We start from the raw sequence: 25,155 nt of genomic DNA, 5'->3' as shown, positions 1-25,155 counted from the left end.
AATGTGTTACAAGGCACACATTTCTAAGATATTCTTATCAGAGCCACCGACCAAACTTACTACACAAAAAGTTCTATGTAAGGTATACAACAAACTTCGTATAATAACGAGAAGCAATAAGATGTTCACACCTATTTTACAGTGATAGCACTATCTAGGTCCAGGCCTATCTGCACTATCATTAAAAAGAAATAATTTTAAGAATCTAAAATGGATTATCTATGAAAATGGAGTTCCTGAAAATCATGATTGGGAAGTTAATATCTTCCCAATTGTTAAAGCTTAATGTACTATTACATTCTATAAATAACTGTAGCACTATTACAATGTAAATAAATATTATATCTATATCTATATGAAAAAGTGAACAATGTAAAAATAGCACCAATGATTGTCTAATCTAATTTTTTTATGGCATTATAAATTCTTATTAGAGTAAAATCCATCAATGATGTCAAACAGGCTGTTGCTGAGGAGTTTGTGAGTGGGCCCTCAACAGGTGGGTAGTAGAAGCATGAGAGCGCCCTCACTGGTAAGGAGTTTAAACAGTGTGTGTGCACCTTAGCATGTAATTGCTATTGCCTGTTTCAGTACATTGATGGATTACATCACAAATAAATGTTCTTACAATCAAATTTCTTTCCAAAAATATAATACACAAAGTACAGCTATAAAAAAAAAATATTTTTTATCAAGTTTTCGCAATATTTTTCATTTTTTTTGGTCAAAAAACAAAATAACGTAATAACCATCTTTTAATACTTTTAAGATTGATCTTTAGGTTGTGCGAATTAATGTTTATATTGAAAGCCACAGTTGAAATATAAAGTTTCTGGCAAATTTTGTTTTCTAAAATTATCATCATGATTAAAGTTGTGCTTTCAAATTTAACAAAAACCTAAGTGACGAGAGTAATGACAATTATTCAGTCTTTTGATACTTTGTGCACACAAAGTATCCCTAGACCAATATAATCTATGTTGTCAGAAGTGCACTGAATCCAAACATTTAATGAAGACTGCCCTCTATATTCTTAGTACATAACTGGAACAGGAACTGCTCTCCTTCAGAATCCTACAAATTATTCAAGAGGTGCCATGGTAACAGATCTTACATTCACATAGTGGTACCATGATACAGATAAATTGTAGATGATGTTCACCAGTCGATGAAGATCATGTAATCGCCATTATGACAGATTAAATGATTCACCTGAATTCCTTGATTAAATCCTGAAGAAAATGTAAAAAAAAATCCACATAAGAACGGATTGTGATAATTTAGCCCATCCATCACAACAGCCAAGTAGATGAATTTTTAATTTAGCTTTCATATTTATCACTCAAATTTGGAATCCCTATCAAACCAATTGAAGTGTCACAGTTGATGCGTTTAATGTTGTCAGGATGCATTACAACATGTCTAATTTATTTGTTTACTTGAGATTCAAGCACATGCAAGCATCCATATTGTCTATATGGGTCCCATGCAACGAATACAATGTGTCTACGAACATGATTTTTGTGCATGTGTAGCATGGCAAATGCTGAACAATTTGATTTGTTTCGTACCTCAATCACATTCTCCAGCGTCATATGAGCAGTATTAGCATAGGAATTACCAGACTTCAACGAGTCAACATGATGCAGATATTCTAAACTTATCTTCTCTCGTTTGCTGTTAAAATTCTTCAAGTATGTCAGCATACCGTTAGGTGGAACGTTCTTAGCATACGCCCAAGCTGTTATTATTCCTTTACTGCAAAAAATAAAATAAAATGTGAACTTTTATGGGCTCAGACAGCAGTAGATTATTTGCCCAACATCAAAAGGGGACTTGTTGTGTAATGAAACATATCTGGTCGGTAATATTTTTATTACATGTCTGTAGGATATTAAAATTTAATTCTCCAAACTATTCACATACAACACAGGCTGAACTTTTATGGTAACCATCTTAGATAATATTTGATGTGTAGCAATGGTCAATATAAGCTGAACCACAAATACCCCCGATCTTATGTGTTGAAAATGCATGGAAGTGAAGATATACATAATCAAAATATCAATAATACCACTTTTTATGTTTATATGCAGATTGTAAATCTCTATGATTAGATTCATATGCAGATTGTAAATCTCTGACTGGATTCATATGCAGATTACAAATCACTATGGTTGTATTCATATGCAGATTGTAAATCACTATGGTTGTATTCATATGCAGATTGTAAATCTCTGATTGGATTCATAGGCAGATTGTAAATCACTATGGTTGTATTCATATGCAGATTGTAAATCACTATGGTTGTATTCATATGCAGATTGTAAATCTCTGATTGGATTCATATGCAGATTGTAAATCACTATGGTTGTATTCATATGCAGTTTGTAAATCACTGATTGTATTCATATGCAGGTTGTAAACAATTATGGTTGTATTCATATGCTGATTGTAAATCACTATGGTTGTATTCATATGCAGATTGTAAATCTCTGATTGGATTCATTTGCAGATTGCAAATCAGTATGGTTGTATTCATATGCAGATTGTAAATCACTATGGTTGTATTCATATGCAGATTGTAAATCTCTGATTGGATTCATATGCAGCTTGTAAATCACTATGGTTGTATTCATATGCAGATTGTAAATCTCTGATTGGATTCATATGCAGGTTGCAAATCACTATGGTATTCATATGCAGATTGTAAATCACTATGGTTGTATTCATATGCAGATTGTAAATCACTATGGTTGTATTCATATGCAGATTGTAAATCTCTGATTGGATTCATATGCAGATTGCAAATCACTATGGTTGTATTCATATGCAGATTGTAAATCACTATGGTTGTATTCATATGCAGATTGTGAATCTCTGATTGGATTCATATGCAGATTGTAAATCACTATGGTTGTATTCATATGCAGATTGTAAATCTCTGATTGGATTCATATGCAGATTGAAAATCACTATGGTTGTATTCATATGCAGATTGTAAATCTCTGACTGGATTCATATGCAGATTGTAAATCCTCATGGTTGTATTCATATGCAGATTATAAACTACTACATTGTATTAATATTCAACCTATAGTGTTTTATGTCAACCATATTTAGACATCACTTTGCAACTCAGCTAGAGGCTATATAATTCACAGACTCATTCAGCTGAACAACATCATGACATCAACAATTTTAGAAAAATTTGCCACATAAACCATTAACAGATTTCTAATATTAGTAGAACAAAACAATTTCAGAACTTAACAAAAACAATTCAATATGAGAACACCAGAGATAAAATATTAGTGGCATGAATTACCAGTACTCACCATATAGCAATATTAGCTTGAAAGTTCTGTCTATTCTTTGTCCAGAGAGCAATCCTATCTCCTCTACGACGCCTTGACACGACAGCACCAGACACTTCCCATGAGAAATCAATCTGTTCACCAACCAAAGCAAGTAGTAACTCTAACCAGGTACGATGAAGTAGTTCTGGCTCATTCTTAATTGTGAGAACCCATTTACCACCAGCTTTATTTGAGATATCCTCCCACATAGGCATTATACCAAGCTGTAAAAAAAGAGTACAAACAAATTTGATATTGATCAAATTCCAATTTTCCATTTGTTTTGGGTTGGAACTATTTGACATCTAGTAAATGAATCACTTGATTCATTCAATATCACTTTTTCACTATTCCACTATGTCTCTCATTCAATATTACTTTCTCATTATTTCACTTTCACTATGTCTCTCATTCAATCTAATTTTCTCACTTTTTCACTTTCACTATCTTTCATTCAATCTCGATTTTTCTCATTATTTCACTTTCAGTATGTCTCTCATTCAATTTCACTTTCTCATTCAATCTCACTTTCACTATGTCTGTCATTCAATCTCACTTTCACTACCTCTCACTCAATCTCACTTTCTCATTATTTTACTTTCACTATGTCTCTCATTCAATCTCACTTTCTCACTTTCAATATCTCTCATTCAATCTCACTATTTTCACTTCCACTTATCTCTCTCATTCAACCTCATTTTCTCACTATTTCACTTTCCCTCTCATTCAATATCACTTTCTCACTATATCACTTTCACTATCTTTCTCGTTCAACATCACTTTCACTATCTCCCATTCAATCTCACTTTCTCATTATTTCACTTTCACTATGTCTCTCATTCAATCTCACTTTCTCACTATACAGTATATATCAATTTCACTATGTGTCTCATTCAATCTCACTTTCAATATCTCTCATTCAATCTCACTTGTCACTATATCACTTTCACTATGTCTCATTCAATCTCACTTTCTCACTATATCACTTTCACCATGTCTCTCATTCAATCTCACTTTCACTTATATCACTTTCAATATCTCTCATTCAATCTCACCATTTCACTGTCTCTCATACAACCTCAGTTTCTCACTATTTCACTTTCACTATTCCTCTCATTCAATATATATCACTTTCACTATCTCTCATTCAATATCACTTTCACACTATCTCCCATTCAATCTCACTTCTCACAATTTCACTTTCACTATCTCTCATTCAATCTCACTTTCTCATGTCTCTCATTCAATCTCACTATATCACTTTCACTATCTCTCATTCAATCTCACTTTCTCATTATTTCACTTTCACTGTTTCCCATTCAATCTCACTTTCTCACTATATCACTTTCAATATCTCTCATTCAATCCCACTATTTCACTTCCACTATCTCTCTCATTCAACCTCATTTTCTCACTATTTCACTTTCACTATCCCTCTCATTCAATCTCCCTTTCTCATTTCACTTTCATTATGTCTCTCATTCAATCTCACTTTCTCACTATATCACTTTCAATATCTCTCATTCAATCTCACTATTTCACTTCCACTTTTCTCTTTCATTCAACCTCATTTTCTCTCTATTTCACTTTCACTATCTCTCTCATTCAATATCACTTTCACTATTTCCCATTCAACCTCACTATTTCACTTTCAATATCTCTCATTCAATCTCACTATTTCACACCCACTATCTCTCTCATTCAACCTCATTTTCTCACTATTTCACTTTTACTATCTCTCATTCAATCTCACTTTCTCATTATTTCACTTTCTCTATTTCTCTCATTCAGTATCACTTTCTCACTATCTCTTTCATTCAATTTCCCTTTCTCTACTTCTCTCATTCAGTATCACTAACACACTGACATGCTCACTTTACTCATTTTCAGTAATCAGTCATCATGATAACTTACTTTGAAAAAATGGTAATTAGCATTGGAGTCCAAGTCACTAGTAGGTGCCAAGAAATTAAATATTCTCCAAAAACCTTCAATCTGAAACAAACAACACTTTTTTTAATGATCACCAAACAATGGGTACTGATAAAAGTCATAATACAATTTCTAAAACCCCAGATATAATCTGAGACAAGACTGTTTCTACAACCCCAGGATACTGATTTCTATAATCCAAGATACTCTATTTCTACAACTTCAGATATTTAGTGATAAGGTAACAATACTGTTTCTACAACTCTAGATAAAGATAAATTGAAAATACTTACTGTTTCAACAACTCCTAACTCTATCAGATTGCTACCATAATTCATGTAATCAGTACGAGTACGGCTGGTTTTATTTTCTCTGCTATCATACCAAAACTTCCTATAAAGAAAGAAGAAAATCAAAACTAACATTAACTTACACTAATACAACCAAGAATGTATAATGCCAAGTTACATCATACATTTTCAACATGCAATGCCTTTGACCTTTGCTGCAGTTTCCTATCCCTCTGGTCTATGATTGTTCACAATGACAAGACATAACAATATACATAAATAAGCATGTTGTTTGTCATTACATTGATCTATGATAGCTTGGAGGCTACCTTTGTTAATATTCTCAAAATACACCAACTATTTTGCAGGTATACCTGGGCTGTTTTCATTCCAGCTTGACAATAACATCACAGACATGGTACCCGTAGATCACAGTTGTTCAAATTTAGTACAAAGGCAAGGTACTTTCATTTTCCTATTCATGTCAATTTGTTTCAATGACTATGTTATCAACAATGTCTTGTTACCACACTCTTAGCTTTTATCCATACAATTCCTCTCTGAATGCTCTATCGTGTCATGCACACCTTCAAATTTGAATATCTGTTCAAAAACTGTCCTTATGGGGCTCCTCATTTTATGGAGAAGCCCCCCTGGCTCCCAGAAATTTCACATTTTATTTCTACCTAACAAATGTTGATCTCGACCTGGCTTAATCTTTACATAATTTATGTGTATTGTTAAACAAGCAGCATCTCGGCTGAGATAGCTCCACTGTTACCAATGCACATTTCAATTAAAGAACAGAAGATATCATTAGAAAATGAACAATATGTAGACTTCAAAAATATCCCTTTTCACCAAAAATAACCATCAAAATTAGATAATTGAAGATATCACCACGAAATTAACAAATCTGAGAGAGGTCCACATGTAGTACCTATATATGTAATATCAAAGCAATTGGACTGGCGGTTTTCAACAAGAAGTCGAAAATATCACTTTTTACCAAAGAATTACAAAAATATTCATCAAAATTAGAGCATTGAAGATATCATCATGAAATGTACAAATCTGAGAGAGGACCACATGTAGTACCTATGTATGTAATATCAAAGCAATTGGACTTGTGGTTTTTAACAAGAAGTCGAAAATATCACTTTTTACCAAAAATGACAAAAATATTCATCAAAATCAGAGAATTGAAGATATCATTACAAAATGAACAAATCTGAGAGAGGTCCACATGTAGTACCTATATATGTAATATCAAAGCAAGTGGACTTGCGTTTTTTAACAAGAAGTCGAAAATATCACTTTTTACCAAAAATGAAAAAAATATTCATCAAAATCAGAGAATTGAAGATATCATCATGAAATGAACAACTCTAGGAGAGGTATACCTAAGGTACATATACACCAAGTATCAAAGCATTCAGGCTTATAGTTTTCAAGAAGAAGTTGAAAAAGTAAAACATTGACTTGGACGACTGACAATCACTCAAAGTCGACAGCGGAGCTAAAAACACATCTGGGTAGACCTACCATTTGTACTGTAACGGATGGCCGACTACATTAGCGTTCCCAAACTGTGAGCTGACGACTGAGAATTCTGGAATAGTTAACATCGATATATTGGCAAAAACATCATCTTCCACTGTGGTGTCACTACCAATACTCGCCAATGAACGACCAGAACCACAATAACTGCTCTCACTAAAATAGTAAAGACAAACATTAACGTTGTTGTTAACATATATATCATAGATAATCATATATATCTTCATGATTTGATATATTTGCATTTTGTTTATTTAAATATTTTTTTATTGATGTTCATTATTAATAACAAAATTATAGCTTTATATATTTAATTTTCACATTGGTTTTGTTGTAAGTCCCCTAGTTATGTTTATATGCTTGAACTGTGTTACAGAAAAGTCATTTGTTAATAAATCATGCTGTAACTATCAAATTTTAGAACTGTCTGACAAAACATTGGACACTCAGTCCTAAAACTTAAATAGAAACAGCTGTTTGTCAGTTGTTGGTTCTGAATAGCATAGAAACCCGGACAGAAAATAAACATATTGGTTTCGGCTCTATGTTTATTTTCCACCAGGTTTCTATCATCGTGTCCACTGCTCCAAATACCATTTTGATATAGATCAGGGGAACAATGGATGTGATAAACAGAAGAAAATGGAACAGTGCTTGAGGGGCAAAAACAAGTTGCATATTTCTCCCGCTCTCATTAAGATATCTGCGGCCATTTGCGTACAAGCGTGTTCTGGAGAGCACAAGTTGCAAAGCTTAAATTATGTTGATTTCGATATAGTTAATTATTTTACATCGGCCACCGTAACGCCGTAATTTTGTGGTATTGCAGTGGGTATTTGCATCCTACCATATTAGGAAATCCAAATTCCAAATATGGAACGATTACACATGTTTAACTGGCCCCACACAAAGAGTTCGCTAAATCTGTAAAATCGATAAGAGAATTTCAGACCAGACTGCTCACATCAAGTAAAAACATTAACCCACAATAGCGCCCACTCAAAGTTTATTTTGTGCATTATTATTTACTGTAAGCTTCAAGCACCACAGTCATAATGTAAATAATGAATGTATAACTTGAATGGGACCAATATTGAACACAACATAATTCAATGACTTTAAGTAGGGGTTGTTACAAACTTCCCTTGCACAGTGGTAGAACTATGCCACTGGCATATCTAGACCCTTTTTTTCAAAACCTAAATGTCCTTTTACAAAATATTGTGAAAATACTGTATATAGATTAAACTAATCTTAGAGTTTTTTTTCTGTACAGCATGGGTTTTCCAACCAGAAATAGCAACAGTTCCATGCAGTCACTGAGACATGTCTATTGTTTACATATTATAATAGTCTGTTGATGTTATTGTGTATTATATCTGTTAATTATTCAATCATTACTGTTATACAAATAAAGATCACCAGTAGTGTAATAGCTGTTACATGTGATTGGTAGCAAAGGTCTCACAGCTCAAATCCCAGCTAGTGTTACATATACAAAGGGGGTCAATACAAACCCTGGGCGAGTCTGTCACAGACTCAATGGGGAGGCCATCCACTGGTCAAGTTTTATTCACAAACAAAGTGACACTATATAACTTTTCACAAAGAATACTGAAAGGCTAAAATGATACCCGAAACCCATATCATAAAAACTTTATATAACCTGTAAACAAAGTTTAAATTATAGATGTTTGGTCCAGAATTACAGAAAAGAGTCATAAAAACCTGAATATTTATGGAAATTGTGTATTTAGTATTTGATTGGAAAAAGTTAAAAGACAGTACAATCACAGTCCCTGGGGACTGTGGTACAATGTACAACAAAAATTCCCTTTGATTAGAAAAAATAAAAAAAAAGTACCGGGTAAATTGATTAGGATTTGAAAAAAATTACCTCATGCTTCTATCTAGCTCCTTCATACTGTGTGTTAGTTTTTAGCAGAGCAATGAAGTCAACAGTCAACACAAATTACATACATGTGTCCAGCAAAAAATTACCATGTAGTGTGTTGTTATTGTGTTAGCTAATTGTGAGTGGGTGTGTATACATGACACAGCAGTGCTAACTGGAAGTCATACAGACATAGTGAGCTGCAATCAGACATACTTAAATAACAGTTTGTTGAGTTCTTGGAAAGCTGCCATGGTAACAAATCATTTAATACTGTAAATATGATTACCATTTCTACCATAGTGACAAAGGAGTTCATAGTAGGTTGACTTCCACTAAGTAGTGGTATATAATAATAATAATAATAATAATAATAATAATAATAATAACCTTTATTATAACGGTAAAGAAGTTACAATTCTTTTTTGGTTTGTAAATAATAATTTAAAAGTATTTTTTTTTTGATATAGTGTATATAAACACCAACTTAACTACTAATATTAACTCAACTAAATAAACAAAGAAGTAAGTCACTCTTTTCCAATTTTTAATTGAGGGTACAATAGTTCTTGAAAGAAAAAGAAAAAACTCATTGGCACTTTGTGTAGGTTTGCATTGCTGTCTATAGAAACATTGTAGTTCAAGATCAAAAAGACCATATGATATGGTGCATATAACTTTCCCACCAGTAGTCCAAGGCCAACACAGGTGAAGGCTATGCCATTAATTAATCCAGCACCAAGGCTATCTGACATATCACCCAAGAGTATCACGTTCCTTAATACTTGAATAAAACAAATACATATTTGATTTCAATCTTTCAGACATACACAATGCAGGTCACATTTTACACTTATAACTTATTTTCTCAGTGGGTTTGAACTTTAATGTCAGTTTATTTGTTACAGTAGCTAGTTTAGAAACAGAATGAACTGTCATACGTCTTAGCTGTTTTACCTTGTCCTTGTTGGGATATGCTTCATGCATTCTGAGAACAAACATTTTTTTCTTTTCTTCTTTTCTAAATTTTGCTGAATAATATGATGTTTTGCTAATGGTAGTACCGGTAGCAATTTTTGCCAATAGTATGCCAAAGTAAGTTTACAACTATATTAAATAATTTTTAGGTATACAAAGTTATTCCTCAGCACCTGGTTGTGTCTTTGAATGAATGAAACAAAGAAATCTGCATGTTAGCTGGCAGGTGATGAGGGCGAGTAATTATATTGCTGATTACATTTCCTGAAGATTGACACTTCTATAAAAGGCCTTTCATAATAAGGTTTTAGAAACGAGCAGCCTCTCGGCTCAGATAGCTCTGCTGTTGGCAATGCACATTTCAATTAAAGAATTGAAGATACTAGAATATGAACAAATCTAAGAGAGGTCAATCTGTAGTACCTATATGTATAATATCAAAGCAATAGGCCTTGCTGTTTTCAACAAGAAATCAAAAATATCACTTATCAAGATATCATCATGAAATGAACACATTAAGGTGAGGTCTACCCAAGGTACATATACACAAAGTATCAAAGCAATCAGGCTTGTAGTTTTCAAGAAGGCGACGATAAAGTAAAACATAGACATGGCTGACAGACTAAAAATGAATGACCAATAGTACAAATCATAGAGAATTACAGGTAATTTGTAAGTGTCTTGCACCATCTCACACAGGTGAATCATACGCAAAGATAGTGTATGGGACAACGATTCTAAATTCATGGTCATCGATGAACCAGCTCCACCAGCTATATCTGGCCCTCCCAAAATTTACCTCGAGATATAAATGATCAAAATCCCAATGAGAATAAGAGTTCAATACAGATTGTTATTATTATGAGTTAATATGTGTACAGTTATATAATAACGCTTATTGATCACATGACATGTGTCATTGGTGTGTTAATACTGCATTGATTTACACAAACACACACATAAAAATCAGTTATTTTAATAACGCTTATTGATCACATGACATGTGTCATTGGTGTGTTAATACTGCATTGAGTTACACAAACACACACATAAAAATCAGTCAGTATATGAATATAAGGCTGCAAATTACCTCATACTTGCTGTATTATAATTGCTAACAGAGGCTGATCAGCGTGGGTGACAGTTTGAAAGATGTTTGTCATTATTTTATTTTTGGTCAAATTCTGCTTATACACAAGAAAAAAAAAGTTCCATGGCAAAAAAAAAACAAGCTACTGAGAATGTCACAGAACTCACTTTTTGTACTGCAAAATGAATGTTCCAGTAATAAACTGTGAACATTTGAGTCCATATAATGTCTATGATTGCAAAAATGTTAAAACAAAATGGCTGCCAGTCAGCTGTATTGGATTGGATCATGTCACATATCAACTTTCCTTTATGTGGTAAAACACAATTGATTGTGTATCATATCTGAACAAAAGTGAACAATTTGAGATATAAACAGAATTATGCAACAACAAAAAATGCAGATTTTCGTAAACAAAATTGGTTGTCACAGATTCTTGGTTAGCATTTATGTGAAACAATACATTGCATCTGTAGCAAGATGACTTAATGACTGCATCCTCAGGCTGATCAAAACACCAAAAATAAGTACTTTAGCCAGACAAAATGTGGGCGGGTATCGAACAAATTCAGAAAAGTAATGGAACTAAGTGACTCAGTAAATCAACTTTTTACAAGTTTGAACCTAATCGGAGTATGGACTTGGAGATAATGCTCTTCACATATTTAATACAAGTTTTTAGGTCTTTTGGGATTTAATATGTCTGCCAGTTGCCCTCAAGAGCATATGTATAAATATGTATATGTATACATACCACCATAAAATTCTGAGAAAATGTGAAGGTAAAAACAACAGACCCAACCCAACCGAATCCATAATCACCTGGGCCAGTCAAGACAGGGCTTAAAGAAATAAAACAAGCAGCCTGTCGGCTGAGATAGCTCCGCTGTTAGCAATGCACATGGCAATTAAAGAACAGAAGATATCATTAGAAAATGAACAAATCTGAGAGAGGTCCACATGTAGTACCTATATGTATAATATATCAAAGCAATTGGACTTGCGGTTTTCAACAAGAAGTCGAAAATATCACTTTTTACCAAAAATTACAAAAATATTCATCAAAATTAGAGAATTAAAGATATCATCATGAAATGAACAAATCTGAGAGAGGTCCACATGTAGTACCTATATATGTAATATCAAAGCAATTGGACTTGCGGTTTTCAACAAGAAGTCGAAAATATCACTTTTTACCAAAAATTACAAAAATATTCACCGAAATTAGAGAATTAAAGATATCATTACAAAATGAACAAATCTGAGAGAGGTCCACATGTAGTACCTATATATGTAATATCAAAGCAATTGGACTTGCGGTTTTCAACAAGAAGTCGAAAATATCACTTTTTACCAAAAATTACAAAAATATTCACCAAAATTAGAGAATTAAAGATATCATTACAAAATGAACAAATCTGAGAGAGGTCCACATGTAGTACCTATATATGTAATATCAAAGCAATTGGACTTGCGGTTTTCAACAAGAAGTCGAAAATATCACTTTTTACCAAAAATTACAAAAATATTCACCAAAATTAGAGAATTGAAGATATCATTACAAAATGAACAAATCTGAGAAAGGTCGACATGTAGTAGCTATATATGTAAATATTAAAGCAATTGGACTTGCGGTTTTCAACAAGAAGTCGAAAATATCACTTTTACCAAAAATGACAAAAATATTCACCAAAATTAGAGAATTAAAGATATCATTACAAAATGAATAAATCTGAGAGAGGTCCACATGTAGTACCTATATATGTAATATCAAAGCAATTGCACTTGCGGTTTTCAACAAGAAGTCGAAAATATCACTTTTTACTAAAAATGACAAAAATATTCACCAAAATTAGAGAATTGAAGATATCATCATGAAATGAACAAATCTGAGAGAGGTCTACCCAAGGTACATATACACCAAGTATCAAAGCATTCAGGCTTGTAGTTTTCAAGAAGAAGTCGAAAAAGTAAAACATTGACACGGACGACGACGACGGACGACGACGACGGACAATCACTCATATGATAAGCTCCGCTCGACAAAGTCGACAGCGGAGCTAAAAAACAAGGTGCCTATCACCACACCATGTATCAAAATATCCTAAGACCAGAGAAAAATCATTCTTTGGGTCTTACCTGTGAATATAATTCAATCACAAGCAGCTGTAACAATTAAGTGGGTCATCATTTTATTAAGAGTCCATCAAATGAAGGTCTATTAATAGCCTGCATGATATTATCATTCCATTACTCCAAATTCCATACTCATAAGTCATAAGACGTACACATGGTATTATCCCATACTGACATCATTGTGTATGCAATTATAACCAAGACGTAGTGACCTGTGAATGTATCTATACTAATTATCTTCCTGCCCAAGGCTGCAATCTGCTCTCAATAACCTTCACAGACTGAAAACAGCTTAAGTCATTTCTCATGAATTCGTATTATTCATCTTCATCAAATCTGACTGTATAAATTTGTCTAAGTGCCATTAATATCGGAATTGCACTGCCATTACATGTAATTCTCTCTTTATAAAGCTCCCTGATACTGGGCAGAATATGCCACACATCAAGTTACATCAAATAGTATTCTCAGTGCTTGGGTTATATAATTTATGATAACAAGAAATACTATTGTGTACATGTAGACATTGTACCATACATGTAGCTGTTATCAATATCCATTTAAACTAATTTTTTAGTTAAGTTCTGTTAAATCATTTAATTCAAAGTTAAAACAGATTGACAACCAGTCATAGGATATGAATACTGAGACCTGTTGTCGGACTTCTGTGTGACCTTTGTACAGGATCATCATATGATGAAATTTGTTGCGACAGTCTATGTTTTAGGATAACAATAAGTTGTATTGGTACAGTTTTTATTAAATACCGTAAAAAATCGAAAACCTAATTATTTAACAGAATTTCATAATTTATTAGCTTCTAGAATTTTGACATATCACAGAATTATGCTGTTTTTTGTTCTCCAAAATGATGTTCACCTCAGATTTAACTTCTTGGAGTAATGGTTCAACTCTAATTTAGTCTTTAATTAATGAAAACTAAAACAGTTGAACTGACGGTACCTGGTATTATGGACACTGAAGAATCAAAACATCTCACAAACAATCATTTATGTGTACTACCATAGACGTACACAAATGAACAAACACACACACACACATACTTACTATTCTGAGTTCTATTATTCAGTCCTGGTTCGCTACAAAAAATGTCTTTACTTCATCAAGAAATGAATGTAAACTTCAAGCATAGACCCTCTAACAGAGGGATAGGAAACTGCAGTATTTCCTGTGATCTATGTTACTTGTAATCCCTTAACTAAATTTAACTAACAACTAACTAACTAAACTCAACAAACTCTCGCCATTTGTGAGACGGTCTTATGCAAATTACCCAACAACTCGTACATCGCGAGATGTGATTATGCAAATTACAGCTGATCACTCATTTTAAGATGGCGGACGATTTCGAGGCATGTTTTAGCGACGTTGACGAGTTTCTTGAAGTTTTTAGTGACTACGATGCAAGTGACAGCGATTTTATCGAAGAAGACGAACAAATTAACAACGAACATTATATACCAGAGAAATCTACTGGGCGACGCAACTTGAGTTTCTTGGATGTTAGAGGGTCTATGCTTCAAGCTTGTATTGTATTATTATGAACGAATACATTTCCTGTATTCCCCAAAAGACAAGGTTTTTAGATATACAAACTTGAAAATGAAAGAACCCTTGCCTAGATTAAAGTTCACAAGCCATCTATCCTGTGTTTACTATTTGTTATTATAGCACAGCCTGTCAACCAATCAAAACTATGTATTCATATTCATTGATTAGAGTTACATCATTGTCGCTTCATGAATCTGCATGAGGTCTTTTAATTCGGACAAATGAATTAGTAACCAAAAGCCAGAATGGCATTGAAATAATTTTGCAATCACTTCGTTTAGGTATTAAAATGTCCTGTGATTCATAACAAGTCATTAAAAAGCTGCAACAAAGTAACACAGTTGGAGTTGAACATATCTTTAACATCTACACATGGTGTCAGCCCTTAATATATTTCATGCAATGAACAACTTAGCCGGTTAGGTCAGATCTATTTATAGTACCATCTATAGTATTTGTTTACCATTGACATATTTTTTATGTATTTTTTCCATAATTTTCTATTTTCAACATTTTGGGAAAAAAGTAAAGAAAAATGTTATGAAAGTGTGGTTGATAGAAGTTGAGTTGGACATTCAAAAGGTAGAATTCCTTTGCAGTGTATGACAAATGTAAACCTGCTTCAAGGGGAAATAAATCAAAGATAATATATTGCAAACAGCTGTGATGATAATGACATGCATAAAATCTAGGATATTCCGGGTATTTAAGTTAGTACTATTAGAAAAAGACTTGCATACTGACCTGAATAGTATGTTAACTTGGTAATTAGCCCTTTGAATATCATATTCTTACCAACAAAGTTTTGCTGCAATAATTTGCATAATTTCATTTCTCTATACTTTTTCATAATTATGAATCAAAAGGCATAATACCTTATTGGCTAGGGGTCTTGATCAAAATCCTTGACAAAGTATGGACAAATTGGGCAAGTTTATTTGAGGAATGATAACAAAAATTGACTGTTGATTTATACATTAAAATCATTCAATTCTAACAAATTATTTGTGATGAATTACTAAAGAACATAGTAAAACAATTGAAACCTTGCCCTTATTATATATAATGTTACTGTTATCAAATTATTTCAAAGAAGAAATATAGTTTGATTTCACAGCATGGTTTGTGAAAGGAAACAATATATTATACTCCTAGATTTGAATATTCAATGAGACCTACTTTATCGCTTTTATATATATTATAATTAGAAAAAACATAACATAACTAATAATTGAGCCCATACAGTAAGTATTATTATACCAACAACATATCAAAATTACTATTAAAGGACGGTGGTCATCGCATAGTGCGCGTTTCATGTAAATATGCATTTTACCATCGTTGTGTACGAGCCGCATATTGAACAGGACATTCTGCGAAGACCACTGCCCTTTAACAAGGAACCAGTTATACTGAATGTATATGACACCATAAAATAATATAACATCTATCAGTTGCCTAATTTTCTTAACCAGATGACTTTTTCTTGGATCTACTGAACTCAGAGTAACCACACAATACTTATTTGGGTCAATAGTTAAACCATCATTTCCAATTTATCTTGACTTCAAAGTCGAATTCCTGACCTCATTTCTCCAACAAATATTCTCTATTTAAAATGCAATGCTAATGCTGCAATTAATTATTCTCCTTTAAAGATAATTTTAAGTTGACTCAAAGCATATATACAAGGCAGAATATATGTTGAAAAAACCTGTCAACACGCAAACTGCTTGCAAAAGCAAATTGAGCCAAACTACTATTAAGTGTGTTACTGCACATATGCTGCAGTGCATTATGGGAGAGAAGGAAAACTAGTATTACACTGGAAACTGACTCAATTAAATGACAATTTTTAGAAAATGTTAATAATATTAGGATTCATATCAACAGCAATACATGACTTTGAGATAAGAAGAAATAATTTCAACATGGAAACCAATGCAAAAAAGCAAATTGTACCATTTATCAAAGACATTTCAGACTCAAAAAATTTTTTATTTTTTTTTTTGGTATCAGAGTGGCATTTAATAACTTATAATAATGAAAGCAAGAAGACGATGAAGAAGAAATATATACCCTTCAATTCAACTGGAACCTTCATGTACCATAGGTCCCATGCGAAATACTATTTGCTGGGTTTTAATTTCACTATTTTCGTTGAAAGTAAAACTCTTTAAATTAAATCCACACGAACATGTAGAATAACAGGAGGACTCATACTTTTTTCTGCCAAGTTCGCAAACTTACCCCCAGTGAAATTACTCAAAATATCAAAATAGTGAAATTAAATGCCCATTTATAGTATACAACACGTGTAAAACACAATTTGAAAACACACTAAATGACGACAATATTTAGTGTCTGAATTACAGACAATTGTCTGAATTACTATTTTATTAAAATACATACAAATGTTGATCTTAATAAATTGAAATTAAATCTTACCTAAGTGAATCATCCCAGGTATTGTCTGACTGATAATTGTTTCCTCTTTCTCTGCTGCCAGACCTTGAAAAAAGAAGAAACATCGTAAAAAGGGGAAAATCCAGCTGACAACAGCTGGCCAGGAACATTCAAGATGTTACAATTTTAGGAAATAAATTCATATTAATTCTTATCTTAAGACTAAATGATTTTTTCCTTAATTGTATTATCAGCTCCATGTTCACTCTTGAAAAGCCATGGTCATGGTCATGCATTATAATTTTTCACAAATCAAAGTTTCATTATTTTTCTAGAATTTTTCCAAATTTTGACCAATACTTTAGCCAATGTGAAATTAGATCCATATAGAATCATAATTAATTAACAAATAAATTGTAGAAAAATAAATATATATGTGCAGACCCAACAATCTGTTTTGTTGAATTTCAGATGGAGGAAATGAACCCCTTGTAGAAACCAGATAGACAAATAAGCAGAATGGTGTTACGGTAAGTATTCAGTTCACCAGTCAGTCTGATTATTGCGCATGATATCATATGGCATGCTTAGATAAATAGTGTAATACATGGTAGCCCAAAGTTGCAATGCATTATAGGCTATATAGTGTTATACATAATGCGGAGATACTCTAAATTATAGTATTCTGAAACTCCATAGGGCAGTAGACCTTAGACAGTAGAAGGCAGTACAGCAATCTCATTGACCAGTGAGTGCATACTTTGCAGTATTCTTGTGATAACCTTATTATTATATTTCTTATTATTATACATCTGTCACTTTTGCGGTATTGTACTGGGTATTTTCATTCTACCATATTAGAAAAAGCAAATTCCAAATATGGAACGATTACGCATGTAAGCGTCCTCTAATAATAAAAAAAAAAATGGCTGCCCCCAGGGTTTGACTGGACCCCACGCAAAGAAGATCACTAAATATGTTCTAAACGTTTTGGATTTTGGCATTCCAATGATGTATTCCTGGTAGGAAAAGATGTATAATAATAAGGTTATTACAAGGATACTGCAAAGTATGCACTCAGACAGTACGTGATTGTATCAACCTCTGCTGCATGTACATGTAGGTTGACACTCCCGCTGTACTGTCTCCGTGCATACTTGCAGTATACTCATAATAACCTCATATTATTATACATACATGTATATTTTCCTGCTTGCAATATAAATCTGTTGCAAGACTATTACCAAAATGGGAATCAAAAATGTTTTTGGGAGTGTGATTATTTGCGTTCCGTGTCGTGCACTATAGTACTTCTGCATCTAATGCAACAAAAAGAAGTGTTTAAATGTGATGTCAATAACACATAACGTGTCAATGTCAGTGACATATTTACCTTTTTCAAGAGAAAATTTGAACAAGTGGTGACAAGTTTTCAAAAAAAAGTTCTGATACAGCTTTTTACGAAATGACAATTCTATTGTTTTTAGTGCCCAGATGTATAACAATAGTATCATGGACAAGTTACAACTACAAAACAAAATTTCTCCCAGATAAAATGAAAGAGTCAGTTACAATATAATATAAACAAGTAATGCATATACCTATTTCTGTTACTCCGATTTCTTTTCTTCTGCCTTCGTTTCTTAGTCCCTGTTGACATTGAAAGACTAGATAAAGAACTTTGAGATGAAGACAGATCTCCACCTCGTAAGGCACCATAGTTGAAATCCTCTGACGTAACTGATGGGGTTCTGAAAGTTCAAAAAAAAAATGAAGTAAACCCCAAAACTGTAAACCCCTAATTATTTGCTATTACATGCATCAATTACGGCAATAGACAAGTTTTGAGTTTCCTGGGTACTATGTTACTTTGTTACTGATCTTTTTTTTTTCTCATAATTATCACAGTTCCAAACCATTAACTGTGCTGCCCCTAAAATCACTCATGTTGACTGTATTTAGGCGACCAGATATTGCTTTTTAAGACGAGTGATCACTCGCCTATCACTGAAACCAAGATCCACAAGAGGTACATGTACATTTTATTATCACTCTCCAAATTCATACCATTTTGAAGAGATCTTAATTGCCCCCCCCCCCCCAAATCAGTTGCATAAAGTGTTCAGGGAAGCCATTTTAATCTCACTGTGATAGTTATAGACTTGTTAAGTTGCTGAGAGAATGCAAGTGACACAGAATTCTTTTGAGTGAATTATTGAATTGTATCAATGTCCTTTCACTTAAAAGCCTGTAGATCACATCAACACACTGTCTGCTGGCACCGCTTTTTCCATTTAATTATAATATGTCAGGAGGTTGTCAGCAGACAATGCATTAAGACGATCCAACAAGTGTGATATGCAATGAAAATCTAATTTGAAATTGCTGAATTACTAATGCAAATAAGTTTCACAGGATTTATATCTTTGTAGTGCATATTAGTCAAAAATAAAATGAAGTGCATCAAGGCCCCCTTATAATCAATGTATGCAGCAAGTTTGAAAAGAATCTGTCCGTGCACGACTGAGATCTGGTTCCGGAATGGTGAATATGTGCTATTTTGATACATATTCAATATTCATTAAATATGGCTAACCTGGCTAATTTATTTTCACACAATAATACATTTCCAATTGGTCATTACATTCTGTGATGTCATTGGTCAGGAATGAGTTTGATTGACATGTGCATGAAACTTGCATAGAGTAGAATCTATATCACATATCACTGCGCATGGATATCAAATTTGCATATCCTTATATTATACATCTTTGATCACATAAAATCAAATGTTAATTACAGAAAACATTACCTAGATCGAGGTCCACCAGGGATTCTTTCCATACTCCTTGTATTTCTATAGTATATACCACTATCACTCCAGTTTTCACGCTTTGAGTTTATCTGTCTAGGGGGTCTACTATATATGTCATCCCACTGTCCTGCAAACAGACATGGTCCATTCTCATCCCATCGGCGATTATGTTGTCTACTGTCAGAATCTATTAGAGTACTTTCGACCCACTTTCCCGTATTGCGTCTACTATAGATGCCATCATGTGGGCCATCATTTATTGGCTGGTATCTTCTACTAGAATGTCTTTGTGCAGACGATGATCGAGACGAGGCTTTCCAGCTGCTCGGAGAAGAATCCCTGCTGCCACCACTGGTGCCACGATAACATGAATCACCAGTGGCATGCCAGTATGCTGGGGATGTTCTCCCGCTTTGTCGGTGATGGCCATCTTGTCGTCCTGACGGTGACTGTCTCCTCTCATGGTGGGGTGTGTAATTGTCTCTATGACCAGCTGATGATGATCGTGTTCGCTCGTTCGGCTGTGGATACTTGTATTTTGAATTCCCATGATAACCCGAACTTTTTCTACTTGTATCATGTTCTTCAGAGTAAGATCTATTTTCGTGGTAATTCTTCGAAGACATGCGTTCATGATGTGCATGTTTTCTGGTATCATTCCCATGAACATACGGTGATTGTTTCTCTTCTTGGTACCCAGATGTTGATCCTCTGTCATGACGACTGTTTTGAGAACTTCTCTGTGACTTCTTTCTACGTGAAGTACTACGCTCCTTTGATCGATCACTGGTTGATCCTTTAGGTGGCAACTGTTCTCTCTGGTGAGGTCTTCCTATTGGTTCCATGTCTGCTTTTTTATGCGACACTTTCTCAGTTTTTGATGTGAATTCTAGAGTTGGAATTTCCGTTGGTAGCGTCAGTGGGGAAAAATCCGGCTCTTGTAAATCACCCCAGTTTGTTGTTTCAGTGTTATTTTCCTCTGGAAATGTTTCTTTTTTAGCAGCATTAGTTTTTAAAGTAATAGCAAATTTGGAAACTTTAACTTCACGCTGTCGTGAACTCCTGGCAGTATTAGTCTTTTTAACAGATTGTTTGTTATTATTTGCTCCTTCCCCAGATTGGGCATTGTTTTTTATTTTTGTGATTTTCGGGCTGTTGTGCGGAAACACAGATTGTCTTGTATCAGCAGGCTTCATCTCATTATTATTTTGTTTCAGAGTAATAGTCTTTCGAGATGTTTTGACTTCGGATTTTTTTCTATAATCTTGCGATGTGGAGTCATTCATGGTTTGCCTATCACTGGTAACAGGAAACCGTGGGATTCTGGACTCTATTTCAATACTCGGCAATGTATTTTGATCTGAAATCGCATCACCATTCATAACAGCGCTATTGTTGAAATGTATCATTGTGTGATCAGTAACTGATGTGCTACCTTTTCCTATTTTATTGTTCTGCTCATTAGTGCGCCGAAACACACGTTGACGTTGCTTCTGATAAAACGTTTGTGTGGTCTCTCTAGGGGTAGCAACACTGTTGCCCTTTGCCATGATGGTAGCCAGTTTGACTGGTAGTGTTTCTACAGATGAAAAAAAATAATAAAATGTTATCAAATGCATAGTATTGTGAATATCATTCAGAAACAGTTCAAAAATTAAATAAGAATAATTACATACAAGTAGCCTGTCGGCTGAGATAGCTCCGCTGTTACCAATGCACATTTCAATTAAAGAACAGAAGATATCATTAGAAAATGAACAATATGTAGACTTGCTGTTTTTAACAAGAATTCAAAAATATCATTTTTCACCAAAAAATGACAAAAATATTCACCAAAATTAGAGAATTGAAGATATCATCATGAAATGAACAAATCTAAGAGAGGTCTACCCAAGGTACATATACAATCACTCATATGATAAGCTCAGCTCGACAAAGTCGACAGCGGAGCTAAAAAGTAAAAGTAATTGCATTCAGTCTCCCTTGAGTTGTGAGGTTTACTGAGACATGAGAAATATACATACATACAAACACACAGGCTAACTGCAAAAACTCAAATTTTTTGCTTTGCACACAGGATTCAAAAATGAAATGGTGTACATCAAGGTTATAATCAAGTTTGAAAAGAATCCATTTATGCACAACTGAGATCTAGTTCCGGAATGGTGAAAATGTATTAAATGTGTGAGGGTTCGACATTTGTGAGAAAGTCATAGCTGTCACTTCCACTGCATTTTGACATTTTTATCTGGCGTGTGATGAAATAACTTGCGCATGAGAAATTCTCAATTCATTTAAATAATTTTATACTTGATAAATTGAATGATTCACACTGCTGAAAGTAACATTTACTATGTATTTCGTAGCTTTTTTCCAGCAAACAATGTATGTACATGTATGTATGTGATTGAGTAATGTGCAAATATAAGTGTTGTTATTTTGTTGGAGAGAGGGTGTGAAAGATGTTTGTTAGGGATAGTTGTGCATGGTGGATTTATTTTTGATGTGATAAAATAAATAACACATGGTCATTCGGGCAATATCACAATTTGTTTAGGCTGTTGGTCATGACAATAATATTATTGATGTCCTCTCCTTTGGGATCTGGCATCAACAATAGTATTATCATGACCACCATCCCATCCCCGGGAACTGGCCCAGGTGATCACGATTATGGTTCCTTTACAAATCTCTAATAAAATAAGTAAAATAGAATAATGCATTATTCTAATGTTCAGATACTATTTCTAAACTATATTTAAAACAACTATTATGACAAGATATTGACATCCAATATTTTATTTCAATCCCGAATATGTACATGCATATATTGATGCCAGGAAAACATCTGATTACGCCGTCAAATTCAGCATAACTACATCAGAAAATTTAATTGAAAAGAGGGTGGGAGTGAGTCCTAGTAGATTATTAAAGTCAGGACTTCAAATTCTCCATTTTTTTCACAAAATAACTGCCTTACTTAGCTAGTTTAGAGTCTAAGCAATGGGGTGGGATACATCATAAGAAATCTATAAATAGAAAGGTCATAGGTCAACTGTACTCCATTGAATACTCAATCAATATCATGATATCTCATTAATCAATCAATGACAACCCCTAGATATCATGCCACTGTCAAGTGATCAAAACTTAGGACAATGACAACCCCAGATATTAAGCCAATGTCAAGTGAACTTGTGACATGACACTCTAGCAATATTTTTTTTAGTGGTTTTGGACACTTATTTACATGCAAGTAGGCGACATGGTAAAGATACCACCCCCCCTTCCCCTTCAGCATTTTGTGGCACATAGTCCTTTTTTTATAAAAAGTATTAATAAGTATAGCTGAAATTACATGTAACTAACAAAAATAATACTGTCTGGAAATGAGTATACAATTTGTTTTTTCAACTCCCAAAGTAAATCTAAAATAATACATAACACAGTATAATTATGTACAAGACTCATGTTTGTATTACATTATTAAACAACTTTATTTTAACGAAAAAAGACCATGACAAGCTTAATATTATTGTATTTACTTCAAATTCATAAATGATATTGGTACTGAAAATATATATTTAAGAAGCTTATATGAAAAACCTGAGTATATTGATCATTCAGAGTTTTGTTGATTACCGGTTCACACTGGTTTCTATTGTTTACCCTAAACTTTTCACAGCACACAAGATAGTATTCCATCCTTTTGCAGGCCTTAATTTTTGCAGCAGAAATTTTGTTATGCATTTTTTAGAATTTTTTTCATTAAGTTTTGGACCAAATAAACAACATCTTCCATTCTACTTTCTGGTCCTCCTCAACCGCCTACGCCAGTCTCGCTACAGCACTTCGCACTGCCTAGAGCCTTTTTATTTTTTTTATTTTATCCTGTTGTTACAAGATGATGGCCTGCTATTAAATGCTTCTGAAACCCTTGCCTTAACAGGTTTAATTGATGAAAAGTTAACAAAAGTCGTCTTTGACATTCAAAGTAAAATACTAGTAATTGAAAATGCAAATGAACATCTATTTTGAATTAACAAGTAATGAGTATCTACCAGTAAATAAGAATTGTATTTGTATAATACACATTTTTTATCAAATCAACAATACTTTTGTTCTCTTGTTTTCCGCAAATAACTATTATTTTTCTATGTTGACTTGCATGAAAGTTAGGAAGTTATCTATCTCTGGGCTAGACATTATGCCTCTTTTTAGGTATTTTGTCACTTGCACAAAATTATTCAAAAACTCATTTGTAGCAATCTCATCTAATTAATATACTAATTTAAATAATGAAATAAAATTAATTTGAGTAATAAAATTAACGCAGCAATAACTTAAAACAGTCTCGTGTTTCAAAGATTACTCATACAGTCTACAACAATAAGACCGTGAATCGAGAATAAAATGGGCCTCTTTGGCCATTCAAATTACTTCACTATTCAAGGTCCTGATACCAACGCTTAATGTGTTAGAGGCGATATCATCAAAGTTAGTTTGCAAAAGTTAGTTTGCAAAAGTTTGCGGTTAAGACTGATCAGACATAACGCCTGGCAGTTGCAGACTAAAAGCGGTTCAGCAGAAGGCTATCACTAAGAATATCAAATGTCAACACATAAATTCCAAAAAAATTCGGTCGCCGAGACTGTAGACACACGGCAAAAAGTCGATGAAAGTTTCATTGAAGTACTTACCACTGAGTATTTTGAATGGCAGTTTTCCAACGCGCGTGTTTTCGAGTCGACTTTCAGTCCCAAAGTCGGCCAAACTTTCTAGACCATCTACAGGTCAGAGATTTAAATTAAATCTTTTTACAGCTGAACTTTTCTGAATGGCAAAAATTCTTTCGGAATATCTCAGGGTTGCAACTTCTTTTTCGGTGTGCAGCGATGTCCAACATTAAACTAGCAATAACATCTATGATGACGTGTGGCAGTGAAGTAAACAACACATGAACGTAAATAAAAACTTTGATCTTGTTTGTATGTAAATATGTAGTTCCAAAGATCACGAACAAAAAAGTATTAAAAGAATGGCGTGACCTCCCCCGACCTCGTATACAATGTCCCAGGATTCATTGTTTGATTGCGACCTCGTACTCACGACGTATTTTCAAA

General features: G+C 33.5%; 1 protein-coding gene across 1 annotated transcript; it reads right to left on the bottom strand.

Moving 5' to 3' along the window:
• Nucleotides 1-621: 621 nt before the first annotated feature.
• LOC102801302 (uncharacterized) lies at nt 622-25,105 on the bottom strand. Its single transcript, XM_085505041.1, has 10 exons — nt 24,733-25,105; nt 20,030-21,611; nt 18,819-18,968; nt 17,260-17,322; nt 7,127-7,297; nt 5,585-5,684; nt 5,274-5,354; nt 3,339-3,583; nt 1,572-1,758; nt 622-1,232 (listed from the first exon to the last, which is right to left on the bottom strand). Exons 2-10 carry the CDS (start codon nt 21,580-21,582, stop codon nt 1,209-1,211), a joined length of 2,574 nt encoding a protein of 857 aa, XP_085361167.1. The 5' UTR covers nt 21,583-21,611; nt 24,733-25,105; the 3' UTR covers nt 622-1,208.
• Nucleotides 25,106-25,155: the final 50 nt, after the last annotated feature.

Source organism: Saccoglossus kowalevskii, chromosome 11, assembly GCF_978046115.1.
Source record: "Saccoglossus kowalevskii chromosome 11, keSacKowa6.1, whole genome shotgun sequence".
Classification (NCBI taxonomy): domain Eukaryota; kingdom Metazoa; phylum Hemichordata; class Enteropneusta; family Harrimaniidae; genus Saccoglossus; species Saccoglossus kowalevskii.
The sequence above is the reverse complement of the archived record's forward strand: the minus strand, read 5'-3'. Positions and strand labels throughout refer to the sequence as shown.